The sequence below is a fragment of the Dermacentor silvarum genome, chromosome 5 (assembly GCF_013339745.2).
Source record: "Dermacentor silvarum isolate Dsil-2018 chromosome 5, BIME_Dsil_1.4, whole genome shotgun sequence".
NCBI lineage: Eukaryota > Metazoa > Arthropoda > Arachnida > Ixodida > Ixodidae > Dermacentor > Dermacentor silvarum.
In genome coordinates, this window is record NC_051158.1 from 102,697,666 (window position 1) to 102,725,207 (window position 27,542).

The window sequence follows — 27,542 nt, forward strand, 5'->3', positions numbered from 1 at the left end:
TGTGTTAACAATAGGTCCTCCAGCAAACTCGAAGTACAACAGGGCGTTCCCCAGGGCTCTATTCTAGGACCCATACTCTTTCTTATCTATATAAATGATCTCACAACTATACATGGATCCCCGCAATAATAATGTATGCAGACGATACCAATGTTTTTTTCACCGGAGAAGCCATGCAATGTTTAGAGACCTCTGTCAATTACGACTTATTACAGTTATCTGCATGGCTTCAATAACATTATTTGAGTCTAAATATCAATAAAACAAAGTACGCCATTTTTAACCCAATTAATAAATGTGACTGCTACCCGGTTAACATTAGTTTTGAAGGACGTTTGCTGGAACAGGTTACTGAACAAAAGTTTTTAGGTGTCTGGTTTAGCCACAACCTCTCATGGAATACTCACGTTATTCAACTAAAATCAAGCCTATCTCGCCTCATTGGGTGCATTTACAAAGTACAACATCTAATACCCAAACGTTTAAAAAAGTACTATACCACTCACTGGTTTACTCTAGAATGAGCTATGGAATCTTGACTTGGAGAACAACAACAGTTACTACTACCACAAACTTAATGTATTACAAAAGCAAATATTGCGCATACTGGAAGATTTTAAAGGCAACAAGAAGTTATTGAGAACACAGCCGTTATTTAAGAAATATAACATGTTAAAGGCCGAACAGGTGTACTACTTTAAGTTATTGCAATGGATCCATAAATACAAAGTGCATATTTCCGCAGTGCCCAGCTCAAGTTCATACAGTACCCGAAACCCAAAACTAAAAATGCCGCAAGTTAGAACGAACTATGGAAAGCAAGCATTATATTTTCAAATAACAAATGCTCTAAACAGAAAAGACATGCAGGTATACTTTACTAAAGGTGTACATATATTTAAGAAATACTGTAGGAACTTTCTTGTGAACAGCGACATTATGTTTTCATTACTGTAAATTACCTCGAAAAGTGCGCTTTGTTCTCCCTTGCCATGCTCCTCTCAGCTTCTGCAATTTGATACACGACTGTGAAATTGTGTTCGGTTCTTGTGTCTTGGTTTTTGTGATGACTGACATGGCTATGAATTATGCTGTTGAATGTGCTGAATTGCTGTACTCTGTATTTATGTTGCAGACATTATGCTGCGTATGTAAATATTTTATACTAATTATTTGCTGTGATAACTTCATATCCCAGCAGTGACTAGTCGCCCACTGTCTGAAACTATGATGTCTGTCTGACTGAACTTTGTTATCGTATCTTGTCTGTGTATATTGTGCAAGGGGGCTGGGACCCTAGAAAGGTGCTCTGTCGCCTTTAGCCTCGGCCCCCTCTTAGACTGTGTCTGAGGAAACAATAAAGAAAGAAAGAAAGAAAGAAAGAAAAATCTAATACTGATTGTCATAAAAGTTCCATTACATCTTGTTCCAGAGAGCCTATACCACTGGCCATGGATTCTTCGGTTACCCGCCAGGATATTGGGCTTCGTGCGTGCTAACCCTCTTGTTGATATGGCCAAAAAGGTCGAAGAAATAATTGAATACCGGCGAAGAAATCCCCAGGTTGGTAAAGCACTTGCAGCATGAATCTAGTTTGAACGAAAAGTCTGTGCTCATCTTATCTGCAATTTTCCTGGCTCTACTGTGTTGATTATTTAGATCTAGTACGGCAATTGCAATTAACCTTAGAAAAATCTTCCTTCTCTCACCGGTTTTGCTGAAAAAACGGGATGTTCGATTTATTGAGCTGTAACTTATCGTTTATTACCCCGTGAAGTATGTATATCTTGCTATAACACTAGTGTAATGTCAAAGCGATTTAACGTGTGAGTTCTCATTCATCTTAAGTTTACCATATTTATTTGATGCTTGGTAATGTCCCACTGACATGCCCGGTAACAATAAAGGTATTCATACCATAAAATTGACAAAGTTTTCCACGCCTTCAATATGCAAGGAAGCAGCACTTAATCGACTGCAAAATACTTGTATGCGGAGTAGAGCGCCCTAGTGCACCACGAAAACGGAGGCCCTCGTCACTGCAGTCTGGTGCGTTTGCATCTACTTTTGATAAATGTGCTACGTGGTCGCTTATCTGCACAGTGTACATTCTGCTCAACGTTTCTCCGTGACATATTTTCCCGCCTTACCAATGACACGCACGCCGGGTCGCGTGTTTCTATTTGCGACCAAGCCCAGTGCTCGACCGCTGGCGCCGCCATGCGCCGCTCGCGCGTACCATGTTTCAAGATGGTTTCTTTCGCCGAGGGCGCTCGAACGCAATCATATGGTTCGCATGATGAATGCCCACTCCGGAAGCGTGGCTGTATGGCGTATAGTGGTTACGACGCTCGCTTAGGGACCGGCGGTGCGCGGGTTTGAATGCCGCCTTGGCTTTGAAACTTTTTTCTTTGCATCACCATTTTTTCCCTCTCTGTTTGGCGGTGCGGTCGGTTGAACCCCGGTGCCACGGCGGCAGCCGTGGTGCCGGGCGTCGACGCTAAGCGACGGTCGTTGGGGTGTTGCGGAGCGCAGCGTAGCAAGACCCCAAATTTAAAAAAAATACTGCTCCAGTCAGGTAGACTGCTCCCTCCCTGATAGTGAGATTATATTTGGATCATCAAAACAGTGATGCGTTTATTTAGGAATAGCATCGAGCCCTTAACAGCAGCCACAGCTGTGCCAAGTCACCCCCAGCACAGCCTGTTCTCCGTTCCAACGGCAGCGGCTAGCACGGCCGGCTGAATCGGCGCCGCGCGCGCCGATCCAGGCGGCCGTGCGGCTAGAAACATGGTACGCGCGAGCGGCGCATGGCGGCGCCAGCGGTCGAGCACTGGGCATGGGCGCAAATAGAAATACGCAGCCGGGTCCTCTGTTAATTGTCGCGCGGATCCTTGCGTTGCGGGTCGAACTCTAGTCTCTAAATCGCTTGAGAAATTTGCAAAGGCACACAATTATTCTATTGCGATAGCAATTATGTGGACACTCCAAGCGCATTTTTGCCGTCGCCGTCGTCGTCGCCGTGATGTTCCGTATAAAGTCCAACGACGATAAATTGTCGCCGCGTGGCTGTGCGTTGTGTGTGCGAGTGGAAGCATGCGAGGGTGAGCCGGCAACCGCAGCTTGATCTCGCGCACGCTAGAAAGGAAGGTGGCCGGAAGCGCAAGGTCTTCATTCACGCGCGAGGAACGGGGAGGAGGCAACGGAAACGGGAGGGGGGGTGCGGTATGTTTACGCGGCTGCTGCTACGGATCAATCTTGAAAGCGATGTGCAGACGGCTCTGACCTTTGTATGCGCTGTGCTTTCACCGCTCTGTTTCCGTTAAAGCGATAGACCGCACGAACCTTCGCTCGCTGCGGCGGCCGCGCTCGTTCGTGCCAGCTTTTTGACAGTGGTTGTCTGCGGTCATCGAGTGTCTATTCATGTTTGCTTGTGCGCGCTGACACCACGCTTGTTAATTGAGTTAGTAAGCGAATGTGTTCAATTTTATGCAGCCGATAAAATTACTATCCCAGCTCCTTATAGCTGTCTACTAATTGACTATCGCAATTGATGCTTCGCCTTTCGAGCGAAACTGTGACATTTTTTATTTGACAACCTCGCTTTATTTATTTTATTTATTTACACAAGTGCCTGCAGCGCCGCAAGGGCATTAGCGAAAGAAAGACATCGTATGAAAAACAAGCGGATTTAAAAAGCATACAGAAAAGTATGCCCCCCCCCCCCCCAAAAAAAAAGAAAAAAAGAAAAGGATTCACATCATAAAAAAGGAAAGGATGGTTTACCGCACGAAGCCAGTGACACGGCCACTGGATCAAAAAAAAAGGTCACTGGATAAAAAAAAGGTGCACATTCGCTCCCATTGCAACGCGCCCGACGCGGCAGGCCGCACCTTTTTTTTATCCAGCGGCCGTACCAGGGATATGCGTTTCAGACAGGTTAGATGATAAAAACAACTGAAACTCAGAGCATGTTTTACATTGAACCATATGCTTAGGAAGCTAATTCCAGCGTGCTGATGTAAGCGGAAAAAATAATTTGCAGAAGACATCCGTGCTACAGCATGTTTCAAGAACTTTAAACTCGTGATCACATCTCAAAGAAATGAAATGATGCCGGAAAATGTACAAATTCTTTTTCCTATGAGACTGTCTGAAAAGTTCTAATTTTGTTGCTAAGTGACGGTTTTCTTATTTTAATGTAATACTGCTGTGGAAGTGCTAATTTCTAGAACGAAACCTGGAAGTACGGTTTTGAATGTGTTCAAGTTTGCGTTTAATATATGAGTTTTGATGGTCCCGTGGTGCGCAGGCGTACTCGAGAATTGTGCGAACATTTAGACTGCTCTTTTACACTTTTGGGGACTTTATGAAAAAAAATTGCTGTGGCTTAGCTCAACTAACCCTGGATATGCAAAACGAAAGCTTGGTTTAGTTTAGCCTGGTTAAGTCTTGGTTACACTTGGTTAACCTTGTATTTAGCTGTAGTTATTATACTTAGGTATACACTCATCGTTAAGCCAGCTATAAATAATAAGCCAAGTCCAAGCGTTTTTCGAGCCGACCGGCTCGTTCTTCCTCGTTATCGATATCTGCGAAGTGGTCACACGCCGCTTGCCTACGACGACTCAAAGCCTCCCGCTCAACGCTCATAGAAGAAGACCCAGCCTCGCTCTCACCCTGCTCCCGCTTTCGGTCGACAGTGTGGGAGTGTTTGCCAGCCATGGTTTTCTTTAAATGATGTAATACTGCTGTGGAAGTTGTAATTTCTAGAAAGAAACCTCGCAGTGCGGTTTTGAATATGTTCAAGTTTGCGTATAATACATGAGTTTTGAGGGTGCCAAGCGGCGCAGGCGTATTCGAGAATCATGCGAACATTTGTGTTTTAAAGTTGCTCTTTTACACTTTTGGGGACTTTATGAAAGAACTGGCAGCGGCTTAGCTCAGCTAACCTTGAATATGCAAAGCAAAAGCTTGGTTTACCTTGGTTAAGTCTTGGTTTCACTTGGTTAACCTTTGATTTAGCTGTAAATATTATACTTAGCCATACATTAATCGTTAAGCCAGGTATAAATTATAGGCCGACAAGTCCAAGCGTTTTCGAGACGAATGGCTCGCCCTTTCGCGGTCTCCAACGCTAGCTTCGCGCGCTTGACATTCCGGACTCTCTCCACTGAAGCAGTTCGCCGGGCGATTTCCGAGGAATGGTCAGACGCCACTTGCCGACGAGGGCTCAAAGCCTCCCGCGCAACGCTCAAAGGAGAAGGCCCGGCCTTGCTCTCATCCTGCTCCCGCGTTCGATATAGCGTGAGGGCTTCGAAAGCCCTCACGCTAGAATCGGCACGTCAACGACTAGCCCTTTTCTGAACGCGTTCGTGGCGGCGTTGCTCAAACGCGTTAGGAGACGTCATTAGTTGCTCATAAATGGCGCATACCCCTTTAAGCAATGGCTCATACCCCCGTAAACGCGGCCTCCCCATTACGACGACAGAAGAGAAGTGAAATTCTACGCTGTATAAGCGGCAACGCAGCCATCTATGGAAGCAGGCGACGACGACGAACTCTGGAGCAAGATGAGAGTGAGCGCGGTGCTCCTCTTAGCCAGGCGCGTGGCGAGTCACGTGGTCAGGCGGTGACCCAGCTACAGAGAGCGCATGCGCTAAGCCGGCGGCGGTGCCTCGGCTAGCGCACGTGGCGGCGGCGGAGCTCAGCGTGGCGAGTCACGTAATGCGTTGCCAAGGCTACGGCTCAGGTGCGGTCAAATGAAGGTCTAATTGCTGGCGATGGCAAAACTCGGCTCGACTAGGTTAATAAAGCTTTCGCTTTAAAATTACGTCTAATGAGGTTTAGCATTCTTGATGATCTTAAATCACTCTAAATAATGTCAGTACGCACGAAAACTTGAATATGTTGAATGGTGTTGCAGAGGCCTAAATTTCACATCAACGGAAGCAAATGTTTTCACAAGGAAACCAAATTTGCCTGCTTTGCCATTTGTCGCTATACAGTTTTTGTAACATAAGGCCTAGTGGCACCAGCCGGGTTGGTGTAGTGGCTTTGACTTTGCGCTGCTAAGCCCGAGGACGCGGGCTCAAATCGCGGCACGCCAGTTGCATTTCGATCAGGCCGCAAATTGAAAAGAGGCCCATGAAACGTACATTGGGTGCTCGTTCAAGAGCGCTAGTTGGCCGAAAGAATCCGGTGTCGCCCACTATCGTGCACTTCATAAGAATATCGTACTTTTGGCATGTACGCCCCCTCCTCAGTATTCCCTTATTAAGGTCTTGTGGTGAAATTATGTGTTAGTGTCCCAGTATAGTTTGTCAACCTCGATACTACCTTAACGTTAATAAACATATCGAAATGTCCTCGGGACTCGGGGCATTATTTACAGCGAAAGCACCTATTACAAACAAAATGTGATACTGCAGTTCCTTATAATTGATATCGTGTTTTATGAAGTAATTATCAGCCGAGTTTTCTTCCGAAATCACCGTGCCGCCATCCTGCCTAATTCCTTAGCTGTCCTGCTTGTCCGCGTGTTCATTTCCCTACAAATAGGAAGTTCAGAAGGCCTGCTAGCAGCATGATAGGCCAACGGAGAAAACGCCATCGACTTATGTGCACGACTATACCGGCACGCTTTTCTGTCAGTCTTACCATGTCGCAATTTAGAACAAGAAAGCTAAGGTGGTTATCTGGCTAACACGGCTCCCAACGGATAGCGATACTGTGAACGGTTGGCATCTATAAAACAGAAATGTAAGCACGCCAAAAATTATACCACCTTCATATTTTTGGCAATGAAACAAAAGGCAAAAGAGAAGAGTGCAACCCTGCTGCCAATCATTTTAAAAAGGAAATCTGGTTTAATAACTGTTAATGTGCAGGAGAAAATGCAAAAGTCGAGACCTACGGCCTTCCAGGCTGGCTCTAATTCGGACATTTACTCCAAAGTTCGAACTGTCCCGATTAGTTTGGGATGATTGGCAATCCTAATCATATTACATTTATGTTACACTCGTCAGTGTGGCCAATGCCTACATGTCCTATACCAAAATGTATTCTATTGGTGAAATAACTTCACACCGGCCTTTTGTTTTCAGACAAGTTTACCAGACATGGCTCAGCTTCTTTTAGACGGACTACTCAGCGGCGAAGACTCTGGCCTAAAAAAACATGCATCCATGGTGGACGCCACAGGTAGGATATATAATTCCCTTTCAGTTGTTGTACAAATGTACTTGAGAAATTTAAATATTGAAATAAAGGGCAGGTTTAAGAACAAACGCCTTCATACACCAATATTTTGCAATTTTATTAGATATAAAAGACCAATTTGTGTCATAGAGCTTGGCACGCATTTCTGAAACGGGGTCAGTATGTCCTACCTGACAAAATTTGATGAGCTATGGAAGCTTTAGGAAGCATCTGGTACTCGCAAATACATCCTGAGAAGGTTCGAGGGTTACACCGCAGCAAATGCAACGACTAATTATTCTACCGCGTACTTTCTCATGCCATGAGCAATTTGTCTCGCTGTCACACTGACCACTAGAACGAGGGGCAAGAGCTGAAGTGCTGGCCAATTTGCAGAAAGCAGCAAACGCCCAACGATTTTCATGCAACACTGGTCCAAAAAGAAACGCCGGTGTACATTACCGTTTTGACAAGGGTGCCTGTCTTGTCCCTGACAAAGAGAAGTGTCATTGTCGAAACGATGGCTACAGCAACATTCCTTGTTTGGCACCCCTCTTAATCACTTCAAACTTCCATTCCACCTCCACCGTACCTCACCCACCGTGATCTTTTGTCTCGTATGAACTACTATCTTCACTGCATTTCTCTCTGAATGGTAAAAAAAGTATCCCGAGCTAAAAATAATTTCATTGGAATTTCAGGACTGATTCTCGAGTCTTCCGAATAGCTGTCGAACGTCCCTCTCATCTGAGCATTTATTCATTTTTTATTTTATAAATATTTACTTGGTACGTTTTGAAACAAATCCGTAACACTCGATTGATCTTTTGGCGTCAAGCATCTGCCGATATATTAAGGTTAATAATGCACTATTGTTAATAACCAATCAACGTCTCCTCTTAGCACCTCTGCCGCGTGAAGCGCTAAGTCAATTGTCAGCCAACTGTGTGGCAATCTTCATCGGAGGGTAAGTATCGTTATTACGCGAAAGTGAATGCTTGAAGGTTGACTGGTTTAATAGGTCTTACGTATTCTACTAGCGCAGGTACGACACAACACGGCTAGTATTGAATTTCTGGTTTTATCTAATGGGAAGACATCCTGAGATACAGGAGAAAATGCGGCAAGAAGTTGTTGAAGCTTATGAAAAAGAGGTGAGCCTTTTTTCTTTTTTTTTTGCTCCTGCATGACATCATATTTCCGCATGTGCTAACAAGGAATTGATAGTGCTCTATTGACTGCGAATTCCGATGTAGTTTCAACCGCCTGGTCTTCTTTAAAGTGCTCCCAAAGCACGGCACATGCTAGCGTTCTTTTTTTTTGCATTTCATCCCTATCGAAAAGCGGCCGCCATGCGTTCTCAGCTACGGGACACCATAGCCATAAAGTCACTGTGACAGGTAGTTGTATATAGAGTAGAATATAAACACTGCTCATGGAACTTGAAGAAACATGACCACTTCGTGCAATAACGACAGTGACGGCTGATTGATGCACTAAAAATCTACAGAATACGTTAGAGATGCGCCAACAATTTCGAAAGTGGCCCCATAACAGTGCCTCAAGATGGGGCCTTTCTCAAAGTATGGCATGCACTAGGAGTCTGTATAATGCACGGACAAGTTACCACCACCTCCTTTCCTGGAAAGGTTTATCATGCTGAACAAACAAAGCGAAGTCTTTTGTAGCTAGTAAATAAACAATGGTTTCACTGCGCCTGCAGAGCTAAATGGATTTAGAAACTACTTTCCAATTCCTGCAAGTGCTCTGAAATTTGTGCCATGTTGAAGAAAAAGAAATCATATGGCGTAGCCTTATAGGGACGAACACTTATTGTCTTCCTTATGCCTTGTTTGGTACACATGTTGTGCATAGAAGTTTCTAGGATATATATCCTTTAATGGTCTTTTTAGAAGCCTTTCGGTTATCGGATCAGTGAAAATGAACTGCGTAGAAGGAAATAATTCTCAGAACAATATTTATACATAGATTGCCCTCCAATAGGTAACAAAGGTTCGATATGTGAACTCGGGCAACATGTAAAACTTTGATAATATTTATGTACGCTCTACCTTTGGTCAGGGCTGCCACCGCGCATGTGTAGGTGTATTATGGAAATAATAACAGTCAACACCCTCCAGTTCCGCGTGAGAATTGGTACAGCACATTGAAGAGTATCAACTTCAAGTTTTACGCTGTGCATTTATAATGGTATATAAGAGCATTAGGCGATGCACACAGCTAAAATAAACTAAGTACACGGGAAGATAAATAAAGCATTCCCTTTCGGACAAGTTGAGAGGTGAAGCATGGATCACAGCACAGATTAATTCCAACAGATTACGGATATGGAGGTCTGGCTTTATCATGACTTAGCTTGTTTTCTCCTCGGGAAATTGTACTTAGTAGACAAGAAGTACAAATGCAGCAGAGGAGTTGTAAACATTATTTTACATCTTAACAAAGCATTTTAAACATGATTTCACTCAATAAATGAGAATCGTTTTCGGATAGTGTGAGTGAGAATCGTTCATACAAGCAGTTCTTAGTCCAAGCAGGCCGATAACATAAAAGAACTATTCTTTTTCTGAGTTTGGCTTGGCAAAATTATCGATAGCCATCTTCGGCCATGCAACTGCTATAACTAAAAGTTACCGTTAGCCGTTACTGCTGGGTTCGATAAGCAACGTGCTCTTATGTTACGGCAGGAAACAAAATACATTCTACATAAACAACAGGAGCAAGCAGACAGAAGTTCCCAAAAAATAACAAACAGTCCGTATTTACTCTCCGTATTTCTTTGCACGTGTCTGTTGTACGTATTTCTCTGCCCGTGCCTATCATCGAGGTAGCCATGTTTTACCAAATATTCCAACGACAAGAAGTATAGAGCATGCATCCGTTTCACTAGAGTGTATCAGTCCATAAGAAGAAAGACGGTAAAGAATTTAAGAACTATGGTCCCATTAGCTTGCTTTCAGTGTAACATAAGATATTCACCAATTTCCAATAGAACAAGGGAAGCACTTGACTTCAGTCAACCAAAAGAACAGGGTGGCTTCAGGAAGGGATATTCTACAATGACTCATATCCATGTTGTCAATTAGGTTATTGAGAAATCTGCGGAGTAAAATGAACCTCTATATACGGCTTTCATAGATTATGAAAAGACAGTTGATTAGACATACCAGCAGTCATGGGTGCATTGCCTAATCAAGGAGTAATGGAGGCACACTTGAATACCCTAGGGGAAATATTCGACAGAGACACTTAAGACTGCTCACGTGTGGTAATGCGAAAGCATTGTAGTATCTTTGGCGAAATATTTTCGTTTCGGTATTCATCCACAAGTCGTTTTGCACGTTGTAACCATGCACGGCGTTCTTTTTCAGACATGCTGGCGGTGGTACACCTCATTTTATACACTCATGGTTTGACGTCGAGAGCGTTGTTGTTGCTGTTTGCTATCACGTATGTCGTTCCTACCCACTATGGGGAATTCGCGAAGAAGTGGATACACGGAGCGCAGCGGTGCCATTTCGTGTTGAAGGGTCGTTAACGCGTCGTAGAAGACGACGCCGACGGCGACTCGCACACCATCAAAAGTGTTGGGGGAGCTGTTGCATATAGGCAAGACACGATCCCGGGTTGTGTAAAACACAGAAAAATCCGAGAATTTCCTGACGCCCATTGCTCTTCGCGCCGTCGGCCATTTTTGGTAACATGTTTTGGTCCCCCCGCCACAGGAGTTTTGCGAAATGAGGCATAAAGTAATTGGGCATTAATATCTACAAAAATTCCACAGCTACCTTGCTTCTCCACAAGAAAGCTACAAAATTACTTGTCAAGAAAGGGGTCAGGCAAGGAGGCACAATTTCGCGAATCCTATTCATTGTATGTTCAGAATTATTCTAGCTATTAGAGTGGGCACGCTTAGAAGTGAAGATATTGGAGATATCTCAGTGTTAGAGATATGTGTTGCAGATATTGTGAGGGGTGGCGAGGGTCGGCTGCTAGCCGAAACGTAATTAAGGCTCGAGAATACAATTAATAACGCACTTTATTAGAAGGCATGGCGCCTCCAAGAACGCGACTAGACGCGACGACAGTCAACGCACGCACTCCACTCTCGCGCACACTTCTCACACTAGCCTTGGCCGGCTTGGCTTCAGGGCTGGCTGTGTGCTGACGCTGGTAGGTGGCACTACTAGACAGACCGCTTACATCCGGCCCCTCTTAGTTTGACCAAGTCCCTTTGGTCTAGGAAAAAGCACTGCTTGATGTGTTCACTGCGAGAGAGAATAGTCCTTCAAGCGTTCGGGTGGACGCCTTTGCCGATGGGGTCGGGACAAGGGTACCGCAGGAGGCAGAATTGCAGGGCCAGCAGAGACCGGTGGTTGAGACAACTCATTACCACCACTGGGAAAGCTGGATGGGTTACCCACAGATAAATTTTGGCTTTTTACAATGTAGGGCTCGATGTACGGTGGAACGTAGTGCTTGAGTTGAGAGACGTGCACTACCCTGTCTTGGGGTCGGTCCCGGGGCCCTTGGCCAGTTATGCGGCTGACCACAAATGTAACAGGCGTTTTCTGGTCGGTTATTTGATATATTCCTTTGAATTTAGGTGCCAACTTTCCAGTACCATCTGTGACGGGCTCTTGGCGGCGCACCCAGACGAACTGGCCGACTTGAAAAGAGTGATCCCTATGGGATTGATCATACGCTGTCTTTCGTTTCCCTTGTGCTTCCTCAGTATTGCCTGCTGCAGTAGCTCGGTTCTGAGACAACATTAGGAGACGGTCTTGCAGTGTCCTGGCTGTAGCAGGACGGTGACGTTGATATGGGAGCTTGGGGACATATCCATAAAGTAGTTCAAATGGAGAGAAACGGCTGCTGGCGCTGTAGCTTGTGTTGATGGCAAAAGCAGCTTCTTCAAGTTTGTTGTCCCAAGAGGTCGGGTCATTGGGACACAGCTTCCGAAGAACGGAGACTAATGTCCCATTGCTTCTTTCCACAAGGCCGTTGCTGGCTGCGCGGTATGCAACCGAGTAGTGAATCTCTGCACCGTGCAAGCGCATGAAGTGTTTAAACTGGTGAGATTCAAAAGCTGCACCATGGTCACACATGCAGTCATCAGCACAACCAAACCTAAAGAACACGGACTGCAAATGCGCTATAATCTCTTTAGCCGAAGTTGAAGTCACAGCCGCTGGGACAATGAAACGAGTGGCGAAGTCAATGACATTTAAAATGTACTTCTTTCCTGAAGCAGGTGGCATTGTGATGTGATCGATGGCTAATAAGGCGAAAGGAACGTCTGACACTGGCATGAGGCCCATTTTTCCAACACTTTTAGACACTGGGCGGTTGCTGCTTTGGCAGATCTGGCACGCTGTGACGTAGCGGGTCACTGAAGGCTTGCATATTTGCGAGTGACTGTGACTGGTGGAGGACTACTGCAGATAGTCTCGACAGCATGTCAGCAACCACGTTTTGGCGACCAGGATGGTGCTGCACTGTGAAGTCGAACTCCGTAAGATCCATCAGCATGGTCGTCAAACGACGTGACGGCCTGATGTTGGCTGTCAAGCATGCGACAGTCCAGTTGTCAGTCAGCAAGCAGAATTTTTGCCAAGTAAATAGTGGCGGAACTTGATAGTGACCGCCCAATGCACACCGATACACTCCCAAACGTTACTGTGCAACTTCTTCTCCTCGACAGTGAGTGCGCGACTCGCATATTCGATAACAGTTTCTTTGCCACGCTGTTTCTGGGAGAGCACAGCTCCAATTGCGGTTGCTGAGGCATCTGTTGTGACAGTGGTTTGGGCGTCTGGATCAAAATGGCCCAGCACCGGGGCTTCTGTTAATGCTGTGCGGATTCGTCGAAAAGCTTCATCGCAGTCACTGGTCCAGACAAACTCTTCGGACCGAATGAGACTCTGCAAAGGTGCTGCAATCCGAGAGAAATTCTTAACAAAGCGACGATAGAAGTTGGCTGTCTGGAGCCATGACAAAACTGCTTTGCTACTCGTAGGCTGCGGGATTTTCAGGATGGCATCGACCTTGGCAGGGTCAGGTTGCTTGCCATTTTTGCTCAGAATGAATCCAAGAAACTTGATAGACTCCAAGCCAAACTTGCATTTGTTGAGTGAAACCTTGAATCCACTGGTGTGGAGTAGACAAAGTACTTCGTCAAGCAGTGTAGAAAACTCATCAAATGTTGGCGCGAAAAGCAGAACATCATCCAGGTAGACTCGCACACCGCACTTTGGGCAGTGTGACTGTAAGTTGGCAAAAATTGACTGCATGGCTCGCTGGAAGGTGGCTGGTGCATTCTTCAGCCCGAAAGGCATGCGGGTCCACATGAAAGTGCCATGGTGGGTGATGAAAGCAGTTTTTGCTTGGTCTTCTTCACGCACACGAATCTGCCAGTAAGCAAACTTTAGGTCCAGGCAGGCAAAGTACCGTGAACCAGCAATATCATCCATGATGTCATCTGCATGCGGAAGTGGCTGCACAACACTCACAGTCATCTTATTTAGGGGCACATAGTTGACACAAAGGCGCTTCTTACTGCCTCTGCTAACAACTACTGCGGGGAATGCCCAAGGTCCTAAGGCTGGAAGAATGATGCCTTGGCGAAGGAGTGTGCTTGTCTGGGCCTCAAGAAAACGACGATCTGCAGCTGAGTACCGGTAGGGAGATCGACTGTATGGCACGGCGTCAGGAAGAAGGTCAATTGCATGTTCGACACCTTCGTACAAGCCCAAGTCATCCTCTCCATGAGCGAATACTTGAGCGTGTTCTGACAACATGCTCATAAGTTCCTGTTGTTGAGGCACTGGCAAGTGGCTACCTAGCTGCACCGCAGGCAGGGATGGGTCAATGTGAACCTCAATTGTCGAGGAAGCAGCTCGGTTGGACGTAGACGAGAGGCTGTAGGTGCTTGAAACATCATTGTGGCAAGATAGTGCCAACCACGGGGGCTCGTCTGGTCCTGGTAGCGGCGACCGCTGTAGGCCTGCTGAGCTGTGGGGACCAGGAACACAGTGACCGAAAGATGACCCTTGGATCATAACAGCATTCGCCATCCGTGGCAGCAGTCGTTCATGGCATGGCACACTTGTGGCTGTTGGAGAATGGCGGATTTCAGTTGGTAGGGGCGGCTGAAACACCAACTGTGCTTGGCTTGAGGAAAACCAGTCTTCACCCAATATAAGTGGCACAGCATTATTATTGATGGCGGCTGCTTCGACCAACCCGGTGATAGGTCCAACAGAAATCTTCAAACAGATGGCACCAGCTGGAGTTACTGATGTTCCTCCAACGACAACAAGAGGAGGTCTAGTCCCGGGCAGGAGGGGCAAGGAGCTGACCAGGCGACGTGAAACAAGTGTCACTTTAGATCCACTGTCTGGAAATGCATCTACTTGGCCAATCCCAGCAATTGTGGCGTCGACAAGAGCACACTGAACCAGAGATCCATCAAGGGTCTCGGAAGGGCTGCTGTGGAGAGCTGGCGAAAGATGTGTTGTAGATGTTGGAGCAGTAGATCTAGACGGGCACTTGGATGCGACATGTACCTTTTGACGGCACTGAAAACACACAGCTTCGGCCAAGTTCTGGCCAGGACGGTAGGTAGGAGCACCATGCTTAGCTGAGATAGTGAGGTATCTAGCCTCTCGTTGGTCTGGTGGTAGGGCTGAAATGCGCTGTGGCCGGCCGGTTTTGTCTGACACAGCCTGGGGGTTCGTGTACACTGTGCTACGTGGAGGTGCCTGTGGGCTTGGCGTTGGTAATTTGGCACTTTGATAGCCTGTGCGTGGGGCGCGAAGGGACGAATGGCTTAATGTTTGGTCAAGCTGAGTTAAATGTCCATATACGCTGTGACTGTCTCTGGGCGCTGCGCTGCAATAGTAGTGGCCAGGTTCACGTCGGCGATGCCCTGAAGGGCGTACTCTATGCGCTGGGGATCGGTGAGGGTAACTGGGCATCCAGAGATTAGCTTAAACTTCGCCATAGAATAGCTGACAAGGTTTTCTCCGTGCGCCTCTACGCGACAAGTGACTGCTTGTTGCCACTGTAGCAAGGTTTGCTTGGCACTGAATTGGTCTAGGAACGCTTGTCTGAAGGTTTCCCACGTTGGACATTGACGACCGATGACGGCTTTCCAATCAGCGGCTGCTCCGCGAAGTTTGCCCAGGGCGACGGCGAGTAGGGTTGAAGGTTCCCACGAAGCCAAGTTTCGAGTTCGTTCCAACTCTTCAACCCAGTGGGACGCTGAAATGCTGCCGTCTCCACTGTATGTAGGAAGCGATGCGGAGAGGTCTGGAAGGGTAGTGACTTGAACTGGGGCTGCAGCTCGTTGCGACACGTGAAGGAGCTGCTGAAGTAAACCCGTCAGCAACTCGGTAGTTTGGGCTGCATCGAGGCTTGGCGGGAGCGGCGTAACGTTGCAACGCTGGGTGGACGCGGCGGAGTCTGGGGAAGGCAAAGGAGGCGTCGTTGGGCGGTTTTGGGCGGTGTCGGCGATAAGGCGACTTATTGTTTCTTCCTTCGACCCGGTAGCATCGAGGTTTCGGTGAGCCAACTCTTCACGGAGGTAATCCACTGTAAAGCCTGCGAGATCCGCCGGCGTCGCGTCACTCCAATTCACGAGCGGCATGGCGGTTGACAAAGCAGCTCAAGAGTCACGAGAAACGATAAGGCGAGTAGGGCGAACCGTTTGGGCACTGCAGGCAAGCTACTTCATCGGGCGGGCAGGCGTCAGCACGACGGTCGGCGAAACACAAAGGGCGAAGGCGCGAAATGGCTAAGACGAAGCGGGCGAGAGGCTGCGTCGGGCGGCCGGAGCTGAACAAAGGAAGGAGCGTTGGCTGGCGACTCACTTCACGAGGCGGGCGAGAGGCAATGTTTCAGGCATGGTTCGGGGTCGACTGCGCCAGTTGTGAGGGGTGGCGAGGGTCGGCTGCTGGCCGAAACGTAATTAAGGCTCGAGAATACAATTAATAACGCACTTTATTAGAAGGCATGGCGCCTCCAAGAACGCGACTAGACGCGACGACAGTCAACGCACGCACTCCACCCTCGCGCACACTTCTCACACTAGGCTTGGCCAGCTTGGCTTCAGGGCTGGCTGTGTGCTGACGCTGGTAGGTGGCACTACTAGACAGACCGCTTACAATATCATAGAAAAGTGAAGATATTGAAGATATCAAAACCGGAGATTGTGCTGATATTATGCTGCAGACAAAGGTAATATTCAATAGCTCGGCAAGGAAAAAGAGTTCATGATCGCCATTCAGCCTCAAGAGTTTGTACACGAGTGCATTTATCTAGATCAAATATTTACAGGGTACCCTGACCATGAGAAGGAAATTTACAGAATAATAAAGTTTCCGTGACATTTTACTTCGTGAACGCAGGTTACGCGCAAAAGTATGGATGCCGCGAACATGCACAGCGAGCACCGCAGCGTCGAAGAACAAACGGAAAGGGCGCGAACGCGGCGATTCTCTTGTCCACCTCCAGGAGCCTTCCCCGTCCGTCGCTCTCTTCCGTCGCGGAGAGAAACATAATCTAGCCGATTTTACGGACGCTTGCGCGTAAAATGGGTCGCAGTGAATACGGCAGGCATTACTAAATCCGGACGAGGAGCTTACCACTGTCATTGAAAAGTGTGCAATCATTGCATTCTACTGGTGCTAACATATGGGGCAGAAGCTTGGAGCTTAACAAAGAAGCTCGAGAACAAGTTAAGGACAGCGCAAAGACCAATAGAAAGAAAAATGATAGGCGTATCTTTAAGAGACAGGAAGAGAGTAGTATGGATCAGAAAGCAAACGGGGATAGCCGATGTCTTAGCTGACATTAAAGGAAAAAAATAGAGTGGGATAGGCCATCTCGTGCACAGGGTAGATAACCGGTGGACCATTAGATTTATAGAATAGGCACGAAGGTGTGATGAAATTTTTGTGCGGTACGTATGTCTGTGTGAATGAACGTCAGAGAAGCGCGAACGGATGTAAGCGAACATTTATTAAAGGTAATAGGACTGAAACAAAACAACCACTAAACACAGAACATATAATGAAGGTCCCTAAAGCAAACACAGTCCCACGCGCAGCATTCAAGAAAAGAGCAAGTACGTCTCACTAGTCCAGTCCTGATGGTGTCGTTGATCGGCGGTAGATCGTCTGAGGTGTCGCGACGATTCCTGTTAGAGACGAGCCAAGGCACGATGACCCTAGTAGGAGGCGAGCCAAGGCACGATGACGGCACAGGTCATCAGATGAAGCAGGCGGTGGCCCACGGCTGCAATACCGTGGCCAGAGGACTCGAACGGGTGTAGGGTGGGTGGCTTCCACCGCCACAACTCCACGTGCCACCTCGAGCAACAGAAGGCCTCAAAGCACAGGCCTCGATTAGGCTTCGCCCCGGACACGCCCTGACACTGCTCAAACGGGCGGCTACGAGCAGGCAACCGCCAGGCCTGTTGCAAACGGCGTCACCCCAGGCGCCACTCCGCGTCTGCACCCACAGGCAGGCGCGTTGTCCTCAGGGCCACCTCGAGTACCGCGGCAGGAGCTCCCGGAACAGCGCACTGGTCCTGCGTCTTCCAAGTCACGAGACCCTCTGCCCGTTCGGCAGCCCCGTCTATTCGTCTTCATTTTCTTTTGTTTCTTTTCTGAACGCTGCCACGCGCGCAACCTGCCCCTGCCTCGCCTGGTTCTGTTATTTCTTTCTTCATTGACGAGCTTTTAAACAGTCCACGCACATAAACAACTCATAAGGTCACTACACAAGGAAAGGGAAACGCAGTCGAAGACAACGCGAAATTAGGTGGGGTGATAAAATTAAGAAATTTGCTGGCGCACTTTCGAATCAGCTAACGCAAGGGAGGGGTAATTGGATATATGCTGTGAGAGGCCTTCGTCCTGCAATGGACATAAAAATGGGCTGATGATTATGATGATGTTGATGATGCCAGTGACTTCTTTGCTTCAATAAATAAAATGACGTTTTGTTAAGAAAGTAAGTGGAACGCCAATGCATTTGTCTGCAAAGTTCGGGAAATATATCTTGAAAGTGGTGTCATCCTGGGATTTCGTTCCAAGTGGATCCACCCTACGAACTCCACGGCTAGAATTTGTAAATTGCAATATGGACCATAAGGTAAATAATGAAAGTGTTATTAGTAATTTTTTATTAATTAGCCAATCATGCATTAATTTTTTCCTGCCAGTAACGTCCGCCTTTTCGAATAGACCAACTCATGAACTAGGATTGTGCTATTTGCCACAGGCTTCCTTAAAAAACATTTTTTAGTGTTCGCTGGAATACTCGGTATAATTATCCCGTTTAATCAAATGGAGCGCGCTAGACCGAGTGTAGCGGAGGCGAGTGTAGCGCCTGGTTCTGTTTCTTCTTTCTTCATTGACGAGCTTTTAAACAGTCCACGCACATAAACAACTCATAAGGTCACTACACAAGGAAAGGGAAACGCAGTCGAAGACAACGCGAAATTAGGTGGGGTGATAAAATTAAGAAATTTGCTGGCGCACTTTCGAATCAGCTAACGCAAGAGAGGGGTAATTGGATATATGCTGTGAGAGGCCTTCGTCCTGCAATGGACATAAAAATGGGCTGATGATTATGATGATGTTGATGATGCCAGTGACTTCTCTGCTTCAATAAATAAAATGACGTTTTGTTAAGAAAGTAAGTGGAACGCCAATGCATTTGTCTGCAAAGTTCGGGAAATATATCTTGAAAGTGGTGTCATCCTGGGATTTCGTTCCAAGTGGATCCACCCTATGAACTCCACGGCTAGAATTTGTAAATTGCAATATGGACCATAAGGTAAATAATGAAAGTGTTATTAGTACATTTTTATTAATTAGCCAATCATGCATTAATATTTTTCTGCCAGTAACGTCCGCCTTTTCGAATAGACCAACTCATGAACTAGGATTGTGCTATTTGCCACAGGCTTCCTTAAAAAACATTTTTTAGTGTTCGCTGGAATACCCGGTATAATTATCCCGTTTAATCAAATGGAGCGCGCTAGACCGAGTGTAGCGGAGGCGTCAGATACTTTTTATTCGTGCAGATGCGCACTTCCGTGATAGTTATATATAGTAAGTGCGGTTCTCAGGTGAGATACCAAATGTTCAATTTCAGCTGATGGGTCATGGCAAGTGTATTGCTATTTCGGTTGACGAATATACTATTCATAACAACTATTTTAATTACGTGCGATCACAAATACTGCAAGCATGCAGACTCTGGCCTATAGAGCGAAGGATATCATGAGAGCGATCGCTTTTATTCCCCGGAAACTTTATATGTTCGACTGTTTTTCAACGAGTATGTGCGGTTTCATCACGTCTGCATAGCCGGGTTGGCTATGTCTAAAGAAATAGTTGATCATATGGTCTTACAACATTTACCCAGTAAATTTAAGTTTCCAAGCAAACCTGTAGGCTACTTTTAATAGCTTTGATGTTTTCGTGCACCATTGGGACATCTTGCTGACGGCTGTAAAATAACCACAATAGTGGATTTCACACTGTTAGAATGAACTTGTTCCCGGCTGTGACCTTGGTCATATTTGTCTACTCGTTCCGCGTTGTTTTATTACTTGTCACGCGGCGTCTGCTGTAAGCTCACCTAGATGTCAGCTGCGCCGTTCCTTGAGTCGTCCACTACAGTTTTTTTGCTTTCTTTTTATTGGACAGTAGTGCGCTTACCGAGACTTCATTCTTGCCATGTGAAGTAACGTAGAGCAACTGATGGGCCGCTGCAAAACATCGAATGTTTGTTTTGTTTATCAGTAGGTGTGGCATATAGAATGCACTGGCGCGATCACGTGACTGGCCACAGCTAGCGGCGATATGGCACGTTTCATAAGTACTATAGGCAACCTACAGATAAGTGCTTGAGCTCCATGATACTGTAAGTGCCTTGCTAGATGCAGTATGGGGTACGTTTTAAAAGGAGGGTGCTTCCTACAGAAAAAAAGTTATTTATGCATTCCGCAGGGAATACCACGAATTCGTTTCCAAACCTTACTTATCCAAGTACAGCAACGCTGTTCACCCGCTCTCTTTTTGTTTCAGGGAGACCACCTATCCTTTCAAACTATCACGACACTTCCTTACACGAACCAAGTAATTTCTGAGACCCTGCGGCTCTATCCACCGTCATCCACGTGAGAATTTTGCGCAATTCCTTTAGTATTAGCATTAAGCATAGAATCATTTTTATTCCGCACTGAACCCGGCTTTGTTGCGTTCACCGAAACATGGCTGCCAAATAACGTGAGTGCCTTCAAGATAACGCGGCCTGACTACACAATCTGACATACAGATAGACCTACACATGGGGTAGGCGTAGTTATCCTAATAAGGAAAGATATTGCTCTCACGATGATTCCCGAAGTTGAAGGGGTGGAAGCTATTTTTATAAAATACGCGTCACTTCCTGTCCAGTTGTTGTTGGCTGCGTTTGTCGCAGTCCCTCGTCAAAGAACGAGATTTGTATTCTTTGTAGGCGTGCCCGCACTCTCTTTTATTGCGATAGCAATTATATGGACACTCCAAAGCGGATTTCTGCCGTCGGCGTCGCCGTCGCTGTGAGGTTACGTATGACGTCAACGGCGATGAGATCGTGGCCGCGCTCCGGACGCTGTATGTGCGAGTGAAAGGGCGCGAGGGACGCGCGCTTTCACGGGGAGCGAACGCACGTCGGAGAGCTAACGCACGTTCTGCGTCGTGCACCCTGAAGGGCTGCAGAATTAGGCGTCTCTTTTCTCCTTTACAGTTACCGTTTATAGAGAGCCAACGCGACATACTCCGTCGCGCGAAAGGCCGTGGGGGGACGGGAGGGAGGGAGGGGAGGCGACGTTTAGCTGCGGCACCAAATGCGTATTTATATAAAAAGGTTGCGAGGCGAGAAGGTGGGTAAGATTTCCGACGATGCTCGACGAGTGTCCCGTTCTGATCTCGTCGAAAACCCCGAGCCGCCCCCAGAGGCACCGGCAACAGTAACCAACGCCGCGCGCGTTCGGTGCGAACTCGGGCAAAACGCCGACGGCGTCGACAACAGTTCTGCACGTTGCTGGTGCTGCTGCATGTCCAAGTTTATACAGCTGATAAAACTACTATCCTTACTCCGTGTAGCTCTCTACTAATTTGCTATCGCAATTGATGCTTCGCCTTTCGGGTGAAACTTCGACAATTTTTTATTACAAGTATGATTATACTGGATGGCGATTTCAACCTACCCGATATCAACTGGTACAGGATGCAACATCAATTACCCTTTTCCGACATAATTTTGCCTGCTATGTTAACATTTATTTTCTCTCAAAATATTAAGCAGCCCACTCGTACGTGTGCATGGGCATTTCCCAAATATGGGTGGCCTGGTGCTTGTTAGCGACCGTTTTTCGACTGATAAAGCCAACCTTGAGTTAATAGACAGCATATCGGAGCACACAGCGTTCATTCCAGTGCTTGACCATATAAAGCCCTCCATATCAGCTCTAACTTCTGTTGATTTCAATAATGCTGGTGGTATTACCATACCCGACCTCCTATCACACGAATATAGTTCGTTTGCGCAGCTTGATGCTGCGCAAACGAATGCTGATATTGAATTGTGGCCGAAATTTAAAGTTGTATCCCATTGCATTTTATACTGCGTACCAACTAAAAAAATAAACCAGACAATTCATGAATAAATTGCAACATTATTCACGCAAAATGCAAAGCGCATAAGAAACTCTTCTACAAATACCGAATCTTACAACTAGACATATCCTTGCGGCAGCTACCAGTTGAATGAAGTCACAATTAAAGGCAGCAAAGAATCACTACTTTTCTTTCCCATTGCCTAATTTTATAATGATGGACCACAAAAATATTGGAACTATTGAAATCCTAAAAATCAGAAAGAAAGTGCAATGTCCCTCAAAGGAAGAGGTAATAGTTATTAATTAAAAATTATTTAGGTAAATTTTCGCAGCACACAAAGACAACCCACCGCATGCTAAGGTATGTAGGGCCAACAGCATGGAACCTGCTTGCATACACGAAGCAGGGACTATTAATGCGATAGCGTTTAGGGCCCCGTGTCGCAGAAAATCTGATGTCGGCGTCGGCATTGCCGCCCGCGGCCGAGAAAATGATGATTTTTCTTTCTAGTACCTGTAGAAAAGTACCTGTAGAATATCTGTAGCATCTGTAGAATATCTATGAATATCTTTCTAGTACACTGTAGTCAAGGATTATTGAATGCTATCGCGTTCCACTCTTGAAGGCGAAGCTCTTTTTATCCTTTTCCTAAAGGTAAATGTCATAAAGAAACCAGAAACCTGATTATATACCGAATGAGTTTCTCACCTGGTACTCCAAATGAGTAATCAAATAGCTTTGCATAACACTAAAAAAATCATTAACATCATGTTCGTTGCCTATATAACCGACACAGGTTATATCAATGAACAAATCAGGCAGAGAAGCTGATGTCACAAAATATCACTCCGTGTCACTAACAAGCACAATATGCAAATTAGTCAAGCACAATATTCTTAAATATATCACTACTTGCTGTGGAAAAGAGCACATTTTGTCACTATCTCAGCACGCGTATTGTAAAGGTCGTTTCACAATTACACAATAAACCGCATTGATACACGATATCTGCTTGGCCATCGACCAACAAAAGCAGATGGACCTTACCTCACTTGTCTTTTCTAAAGCATTTGACCGGGTATCACATTAAAAACTAATAAAATACTTACAGGTGACAATAGGTAAAGGACCTATTACAGGAGGGATTAGCGCGTAGTTAAAGAACCGGACGAAGCTCTGAAAGTAAATCAGCAAAAATCACAAGTAGCTGAAGTTACATCAGAAGTACCGTAGTGCAGCGACGTGGCTGCGATCTTATTCCTTAGTTTTAATAATTAACTACCCTCATCCATCAGACCTAACTTAAAGGTTTTCGCCACTGATTGCATCACTTATAGAGATATTAACTCTTCTTGCGGTCATATTGTCCTCAACAAAGCCCTAATATCTGTGTCACAATTGTGCGCGATATGGCAGATAATTTTAAATGTAAGAAAATCAGCTCTGCTAAAAATAACACATGAAGAAACCGCTTCAAAATTTTCTCACACTCTTGGTGACAGGCAGCTAACTACAGCCAAACAACACAAGTACCTTGGATTGGGGACTCAAGATGAGCTTCGATGGGAGACACACGTAAATTACGTTACGTCATCCGCCTTAAGCAGATCATTCTCTCGTAAACAGCGACCCCGATGAGCACTACCTACAACAAAGCTCTTAGCTTGTATACCTTTATTTGACCTGTAGTCGAATAAGCAGGCCTACTTTGGTTCCCAGCCACAAATCATTTAGTTAACAAGCTGGAAGCTGTGCAAAGCAAAGCCGTTAGGTTCGTCTACACCAAATATGGTTCATTCGATTCAACCTCAGAATAAATTGAAAGAGCTGAACTCTTAACATTATGCCATCACTCTAAATTCACACACCAAGAAACATTGACAGTTCACGGTTGATATCTCAGTCTGAAACGAGACATTCATGGGACAAGCATCCACTAACCTTATAAGAATACCGTTTCAACACAAAAACTGCTTCAGACAGAAAGACAAAGAACTGTTTCAAATAATATTTCTTCCCGCAGGCAATTACGGAATACAATAGACTGAATTAAGATGACCTTTCCATGGGTGACACACATAAATTATGTTACGTCGTCCACCTTGAAGAGATAATTATCTCTTAAACGGCAACCCCGATGAGCACTAGCTCAAACCCACTGTTAAAAGCTTGTGTACTTTTCTTGTTTACTAGTGTACTTGTATCGAGTCCTGCATATTTCGTTTAACGCATTCGAAAAAAAGATTTCGCGCTCACCGCTCTACTGTTATTACTGCAGTATTGCTGGAGGATCGCATTTTCGAGTCCACGCCGTTCAGTGCAAAACTTGCCGCAGATTAGGCCGAGTTGCTGCGTGTTTCCCACTCCTGGAACAAGCGACAGCTCTCCCTAAAATGCTGCTTTCTGCAGCTGCCGGCAGGTGGCGACACAAGTTTCTGCTTGCGCCGTTGCGGCAGCAGCTCGCAGCCCCATAGCGAAGGCAAATTGGCCCTTGTTTTTTAAAAACCAGAAAATGAACTGTGGCAGGTGTTACATTGAACAACGTGGACTCCTAAATGCAATCTTGTACAAGTCGCACAGTCAGTGAACGTTGAGCGGTGGTCATCATCAATGCCACTAGTGGTCCATGTAACTACTGGTTTGAATTCCGACTGGAAATCTCGCCACTATCTCTGATGTCTACTCACCACATGAGTTTGGTGCGAGCATTACAAGTACGTGTAACGGTAGCGGAAGTCTCGCACACTCAATCATGCAGTTGACCTTTTGAAGGACAACGATAATCGCACGCCACTGGTATCCATCACTGCGAAACAAAGCGGCAGTTTCTGCACGCGGATAATTTAGTGGCTCGTCGTTATAACCTTGAAGTGTCCAATGGCCTGAACGGCTACCGTCGAGACAGAACAAGTAGGACAGAATCGCTTTACATGCGTAATAGTGAGCGCATCTTCAGAATAGGCAGAATATAGCAACCTTCTTCTAGACGGCAGAACGTGCACATATTTTGTAATTATAAATTGGATGCTTACAGTACTTCCAGATTCGACATTTTTCCGAACCCATATCTTGCGTTGTCGAATACATTTCTTTTATCATTTTCAGATACACATTGTCCTTACCCTTGCTATGGTTCGTTTCATGACTTGCGAGTGGTCGTTATCTATCTTTCCTCAAAATTTCTTTTACATTTATTTCATATTCCGAACCCCTTTCTTCAGGTTTACATCGCGGTGTGCGGAAGAAGACTATCACTGGGGGAAATACCTCATCAAGAAAGGAACGTCGGTTATAGTGCCTACGTATCAGCTGCATCATGATCCCAGATACTGGCATGAACCGGAAAAATTTGACCCAGAAAGGTGAGCGTATTTTCTTTAACCACAGGAAATTGAGACGGCATTCCATTTTATGAAAAATCGGATCTTGGTCACCGTTATTTCTGGCCCCGCATAGTATGTTCTTTGAAAAAACACAAGGAAATGTTTTCAATGTGGTTCTAGCGCAACAAAACAAAGTTGGTCTATTTCAAGCATGAACTAACTAGCTCAAGATCGCATTATGCTGAAGCAAATGTTGTTGGAATTAAAAAAATATGTCCACTAAATATTATTTATTATTCAAATTTGAATCATCCACGACTGACACATCGTTTCAGCGTATAAAAAAACGGCACTATGGGCTTCGAATTCAATTCCCCTCCACTCAGATCATTCTTTTAAAGTATCAAACGGCCCATGAAAGATGGCACGTGGAGTTTTATTGGGGTAAGTAATTTCTAAACATTCTTTCCTGAACGTGATTTGTGCGAACGACACAAGCATTCTGAAAGCACGGGTGTATCTCCATAGAGGGGTGGTTGTCCTTCGTGTACCAAATCTCGAAAACAATTGGGATAAATTTCTCCATCTCTTTACAGCAGCAATCTCAGCATGAATATTTATTTATATACCCTAACACAATTAGGCTGACTTGGGAGAATATTAGGCCTATCGTTAACGCAATACCTATCCTGGAGAGAGACGCGTCACGGAACAAATAAAACGGATCAGGCTCGTGGGCTTACGAAAAGCAAGATGATAAGCAGTGCCATAATAACGGCCCACAATAAAGTCAAGAAACAGGATCGAAGCACTGCACTGCAACATAGACATCTTGGAAAGAAACCATACATCGTAATGGAGACAACATTATGGGGCCTAAGTAAAATTGGTATCTTCCTTCGGCAAATATATAGGAGCCTGGATGACAAACGTAGGGCCACTGCAATGTTTGAAGTACGCTCGACCATCTCTCTGGTGGTTGCTTCATGATGCCAATTGAACAAGATGGTTCTTTCATACATTTGCTGACATTTACACATGGATCAATGCTATACAAAATAGAAACAAGGGGGGCATCTTAACGAATAGCTCTGTTCACTTCAGTGCACGTGTCGACAACGTGAATTCGGCCAATATAGCGTATGCCACATGTCAATGGTGTGTTGTACATTAAGCCACGCGTATACAAGCAAGGAGCTTCTTAACGTGTTTCATTTTGTATGCTTTCCTCGATGTCTGCGCCTCGGCACGTTTGTTAACAGCTGAGTAGATCCATTTTTATCTTGAGTATCTTGTGCTCGACCAAAAAACGTAGCCTGAGACCAAAGCGCTGCCCTCATTTCCTTCAGCTTATGGGATAGGCCATGATCTACTGTAAGACAGCCGTCTGATTACATGTTTTGGGACTCCGTTGTCGTGTGAGTTTTTGAAGCTTTAGTCCCCTGAATGACTTCTCACAGGTAGTCGCAATGAAATGACTCGGAACACTGGCGGCTTTTGGTTTTTGAACCGGCCCGCAGAAGCAATTTTTTTAAAAATTATGATCGAACGATTTCGTCAAGGCTTACTTAAGGCGTAAAAGGTCGGTTACATTCTTCACCAGCCTTAAATGCCCAGATTAATAGGAAATGACTGCTTTAGGTGATCGAGGAATATAGGACCAGCAGACCAGACCCTGCTTCAAAAAAGGCGCAAGTGAAGGAAGATTATGCCACCATTTCTTGGGAGTTCACACGCCAAGTTTCATTTGATCACCCGGCAGACTGTCATGCAATGAAGAAGTGTAGGGTAAACTTGTGTCACTCAAGAAGTCGATATTTATGGCAGGTTACAATATTTGATAACGTTAAATTTTGAATGCCGCAATGTATTTAATAGCAAAGAACGAGAAATAACAATTCAGACGGTTCTATCCCCTGTGTTCTTCGCCACAGCGATTCATTCGATAACTCATATTGTTACGCCAACAAAAGCGATTCCCATCAGATGACCGCAAGAAAGAACCGATAAGGTCGATGCCGACTTGCTCGAACGGAGTGCTTGCGGGTGGCACTGGATGTAGTCGGCCAGGAGGAGCGCTCGTCGGACGCTTGTGACGTTGACACTCGTTGCAGATGGACACGTACTGGTCGGTCGTCTGACGAATTTCAGGCCAGTAGAACCTTTCTTGTACGCGGTAGAGCGTTCGCGCAGATCCCAAATGACCAGACGTTGGATCGTCATGCATAGCGCGCAAGATGGATACACGGAGGTTCTCTGGGACCACCAGGAGGTATTATTGGCCTGTCGTAGAATACCTCTTTTTGTACAATAC

At 45.8% G+C, this 27,542-nt stretch overlaps 1 protein-coding gene across 1 annotated transcript in view; it reads left to right on the forward strand.

The window, feature by feature from the left end:
• The first annotated feature begins 1,454 nt into the window (after positions 1-1,454).
• Positions 1,455-27,542, forward strand: part of LOC119453684 (cytochrome P450 3A19) — a 33,172-nt gene continuing 7,084 nt past the window's right edge. The window contains exons 1-6 of the mRNA XM_037715730.2: positions 1,455-1,563; positions 7,107-7,203; positions 8,104-8,167; positions 8,246-8,354; positions 20,328-20,419; positions 25,127-25,267. Coding sequence (XP_037571658.2) covers positions 1,513-1,563; positions 7,107-7,203; positions 8,104-8,167; positions 8,246-8,354; positions 20,328-20,419; positions 25,127-25,267 — 554 coding nt within the window. The 5' untranslated portion in view covers positions 1,455-1,512. The remainder of the gene's footprint in view (positions 1,564-7,106; positions 7,204-8,103; positions 8,168-8,245; positions 8,355-20,327; positions 20,420-25,126; positions 25,268-27,542) is intronic.